Source organism: Topomyia yanbarensis, chromosome 3 (assembly GCF_030247195.1).
Source record: "Topomyia yanbarensis strain Yona2022 chromosome 3, ASM3024719v1, whole genome shotgun sequence".
NCBI classification, from domain to species: Eukaryota; Metazoa; Arthropoda; class Insecta; order Diptera; family Culicidae; genus Topomyia; species Topomyia yanbarensis.
In genome coordinates, this window is record NC_080672.1 from 419,898,434 (window position 1) to 419,903,043 (window position 4,610).

Sequence of the window (4,610 nt, forward strand, 5' to 3'; positions counted from 1 at the left end):
AATTTTCTGGCGGCTGAAATGGACTTGGTTGTTTTTCGCGTTTTTCAAACATGGCGGTTCATGTTTGGCTTAATCTTGAAATTGTTTTTTGAACAATTGGTGTGTTCTCCCTTGTACTTTGTTTGTCTAGTACACTTCATTTAGCCAAAGAATGTGGGAAATTGTGGAATCGTGTGTAAGTATAGTGGAACAAGATCTCTGACCTAAAGTCTTAATGAACGTCAGATTGTGGTAAGTTTTGGAGTGCAATACCAATTTTACCATTGATTCTTCCTATAATTTGGTGGTGTTTACCGAGTGTACTGATAAGTTTATGTGAGTAGATAATGAATCCGAAAATAAATATTATTTTTAATTTTCATATTAGGCAATTAAGGGCGATTAAATGGCACGTTCCGTGTGCGATTTAAGGGCGGGTTGGGCGGCAAAAAATGACGGCGGCAAATCGCCCAAATGTTGCATTTGAAATAGCCCCCTAATTGCCAGCAATTTGCTGGCAAATTGAATGGCAATTAGCGCATCCGAGTTGGCAAATAGCCCCCCGTTAGCCAGCAACTTGCCCTTTTGACTGGGCAATGGCATGGAACGATTTGACGTATGACATGTGTGAACGGGCACAAGAGAAAAGTAAAACTTATCCTGACGGAACGGTGATATTCCGTTGACGTTGACGGAAGCTGATGTATCGTCTGACGCAGTGGACGCTTGTTTCTTGGCAAATCGTGGGATTCGAGGTTCGCTGTTTGGTATCTTCTAGTTGTTGTACAACAAATGCTGATGATGAAATGTGTAGTGCTGTAATCGAGTATAGTTAGAGTAGCACAAATTAAACTTCAGCATAAACGTACAGCAACTATGAATCTATCCCGCCTTGTGCAAGAAGGAAAAGCTTCCATAGCTTTGGTACCATATTTCCATAAAGGAAACTTCTATGTTGGAAAGCTACTTGTAACGTTGCTACCACCTCCGATCGTGTTCGCGTCTGTCTATCAACTAACTCGATGGCTTTCCGTGAACCATCTCTACGAAAGCTCTCAGTCGATCTACTTCGTTCACTCACGTACACTTGTGCATGGGTGCTCTGCGTATTATGGACTGCTTGATATGTCACGACGGTACATCTCTCCCACCATTTAGAAACAACACAACAATGGTTTAAATCTTTTATTCCCAAATCCCCTACATGTCGTATTGTATAATTATTCGTAGTCTTCGTACTTCTTGGGTTTGCGGATTTCCCTACGCTGCCTACCAACCCCGCCATCCTCAGTATACTGTCTTTTATCATTCTCGAAATCCTTTTCTATAAATTCTTCGCTTTCATCTCCGCTTAACTTTTCGTCTTTACGCAGAAACTTAAAATGAGTACTATTCCTCTTATACGTTTTGCCCGTTTCCTTCGATTTGACAACCACTTCTCCCCCATTAATAAAAATTACTTCAAATTCTTCTTCTCCGAACGTAGGCTGTAACGACCCCAGCTTCAAATTTCGCATGATGACAATATCTCCTGTTTGAAGATGATGAACAGCGACATGGCGTCTCGTATCCGATCGAATTTTGTGCTGTTCTTTCATGACCATGTCCCGATCTTTCGACGACTCCAATAACAAGCTAGATTGTAGATTGACGGGATTGAATTCCTCATTTCGCGACCGTAAATCATTTTCGCAGGGGATAAACCAGTTGTCTCTTGAGGGGTAGAATGATACATGATTAGGTATTCCATTAAATCTGTTTCCCAATTTGTGCTTTGGATAATACTAATCTTGATTCTTCGACCTATATTCCGCATTTGCCTCTCAACCGCTCCGTTTTGTTCCGGCCAATACGGAGTGGAGAGGTTCAGATGAATGCCGTAGCTAGTGCAAAATTGCTTAAGCTCTGAAGATCTAAACTGAGGACCGTTGTCAGCTGTTATTGATCGAGGAACTCCAAGCGATGCGAACATCTTCAATAAGGCACGAATAACTTTTTGTGATGTCGCAGGTTTCATGGTTTCCACTTGCATGAAACAACTGGTGTAACATGCAACAACGAGTAAAGATTTTCCTTCTGGCAATCCTTCTTTGAAATCCATAGCAAGATCTTCCCAAGGTTGAGTGGGAATTCGGCGACCAATAGGGTTCGGCTTATCAGGCAACGCCGTCATTTGGCAAGGTTTGCAGCTTTTGACAATTTGTTCCACTAGTTTGTCCATCCCTGGAAACCAAACTTTCGATCTCAGATGGGCTTTGATACCTGTGATGCCTTGGTGTCCAATGTGAGCTAACCTGACTACCTTTTCACGGAGTTTTGCAGGGATCACTATCCTGTCTCCTCTTAGCAACAGCTCTCCATAACACAAAAGATCATCTTTGATTGTAGCGGTCTTGTATGGAAGGGCAACTTCATTCCAGTTTCCGGAAGATATTGCGGCTTTAACGCTGTTTAATTCTTCGTCCTCCATAGAAGCTTTTTGTAGTTCAACTTCTCCAATAGCAATAGGTCTCGTTTCATTAATCAACCACTGTACAACATCTTGTTCCTCGGACACCGGATCTCCATTAACAGCCATTCGAGAGAACGAATCGGCCAAATTTTTATCCCCAGGTTCGTATTTGACTTCAAAATCGAAAGCTTGAAGGCGAAGAATCCATCGCTCTATTCTGGCTGAAGGCTTCGATTGCGCTCGGTTGAACAGATACTGTAGAGGCTTGCAGTCTGTTATTAGAAAAAAATGTCGTCCATATAAATATATATAAAACTTTTCCATTGCCCACACAATCGCATAACATTCTCTTTCTGTCTGACAGTATTTCCTTTCGTGGCTTGCTAAGCTTCTTGAGGCACAGTAGATGGCACGAGACACTCCCTCTTTCTTTTGTATCAAAATTGCGCCGACTCCTACTGGGCTGGCATCCGTTACTAGAAACGTATCATCGTCGGGATCGTAGAAACCTAAAGTTTCAATTCTGCCTAATACTGATCTGATTTGACTCAATTCGGCCGTATGTTGTTCACCCCATACGAAAGAAGATTCCTTGATCAGCAGCTTTCGCATTTCAGAAGTTCTTGTTGCCAAATTAGGAATAAACTTTCCAACAAAGTTTATCATTCCTAGAAGGGACTTGAGCTCAGTTAAGTTTTTAGGAGGGCGTAAATCTAATATCGCTTGGATCTTATCTTGAGTTGGTCTAATCCCGTCAACAGATAAGATGTGACCAAGAAATGTGAGCTCATCTACACCAAAAACCGATTTCTTTTCATTAATCTTCATATTAACTTCCTTGATTCGTCGTAGCACTTCCGCTAATATCTCGTCGTGTTCCTCTTCGGTACTTCCATATACCAATAGGTCATCCATAAATACGATCAAGCCTTTGATACCACGAAACAAATTCTCCATTTCGCGTTGAAACAACTCTGGGGCAGACTTAATACCAAACATCAATCTGCGGAAACGATATACCCCGCTTCTTGATACGAATGTAGTAATGTTTCTACTCTCCGATTCCAACTCGATGTGGTAATAAGCTGACTCCAGATCTATTTTCGATAATTTGACCACCTTGCGTATTCCCGCTATGGCGGTGTCAATATTTGGCATAGGGTAGTGTTCGCGAATTACTGCTTGATTGGCAGCCCTCATATCAACGCAGAGTCTTATTTTCCCATCACTTTTCCTAACCGGTACTAGCGGTGATATCCATGTGAATGGTGCTTCTGCCCGTTCGATGATCTTTTTATCGATAAGATCTTGTATGACCTTCAAAAGTATTTATGAACACAAATAAAACAAAATAATGACGCATAAAAACAAAAAATAACCTTACCTTTTCAACGTCGGCTTCCATCGAGATAGGAAGGCGTCTTGCAGCCTGGACAACGGGTTTGATGTGACCGTCCACTTGAATTTTCAAAGCAGGGCCAGGTAGCTTTGGAAATTCCGAGTCCATCGTTGTATAATCCGATTCACTACTGATTTGGTTCACACTGTATCCAATTTTTAGAACGCCTAGAGCAAAAGCGGTTGCCTTGCTCAACAAATCGGTCTGGCCCTTAGGAGCAACTAGGAGATGCGTCCATACTCCAGCCTCTGCATCGGGAACCTTAATTTCCGCCTCAAAAGCCCTCGTGAACAATATTTTGGAGTCAGAAGCAAAGGACTGTAGATGTAGGTCGTCCGCATCCCTTTCGTTCATGATATTTGCACCTCCTTCCTTTAGTTTTTGGAATGTGCATTCCCGGATAATATTAGCTGGTGACCCTGAATCTACTATCATCTCTATTTGTGTCCCTCCAACATCGAAACGGAGAATTTCAGATGGTTCTCCATCGTTGACAAAAAAAATTCCACTTACTCCAGACTCAGTCACAGAACATATCCTTTTGTTCTGTTTCTGTAACGTATGGGGTCCCTCTGACTTCCTTTTTCTGCAGCACGCTCTGAAATGTCCTTGCATTCCACAGTTGAAACAAGTTACACTCTTTGCTGGACATTTCTGTATTTCCTTCGCAATATGCCCTGGTCTGTTACAATTGTAACATTTCCTAGTGCTATTATAGGAACCCCCCGAAGAAGCTTTTTGAAAAAATGGTTTCTCCCTAGGATTCTGTGCTACTTTTTG

At 42.0% G+C, this 4,610-nt stretch overlaps 1 protein-coding gene across 1 annotated transcript; it reads right to left on the minus strand.

Moving 5' to 3' along the window:
- Window positions 1–1,199: 1,199 nt before the first annotated feature.
- LOC131688385 (uncharacterized protein K02A2.6-like) lies at window positions 1,200–4,265 on the minus strand. Its single transcript, XM_058972594.1, has 3 exons — window positions 3,816–4,265; window positions 1,800–3,748; window positions 1,200–1,692 (listed from the first exon to the last, which is right to left on the minus strand). Exons 1-3 carry the CDS (start codon window positions 4,263–4,265, stop codon window positions 1,200–1,202), a joined length of 2,892 nt encoding a protein of 963 aa, XP_058828577.1.
- Between the last annotated feature and the right edge of the window lie 345 nt (window positions 4,266–4,610).

What these genes read in the sequence shown, in the direction of transcription:
- LOC131688385 (XM_058972594.1), bottom strand. Translation starts at nt 4,265, where the DNA reads ATGATAGTAGATTCAGGGTCACCAGCTAATATTATCCGGGAATGCACA. An exon ending in TGGAAGCCGACGTTGAAAAG is followed by an intron (nt 3,749 to 3,815) that starts GTAAGGTTATTT and finishes ATACTTTTGAAG; the next exon opens with GTCATACAAGATCTTATCGA. An exon ending in CAAAACGGAGCGGTTGAGAG is followed by an intron (nt 1,693 to 1,799) that starts GCAAATGCGGAA and finishes CTACCCCTCAAG; the next exon opens with AGACAACTGGTTTATCCCCT.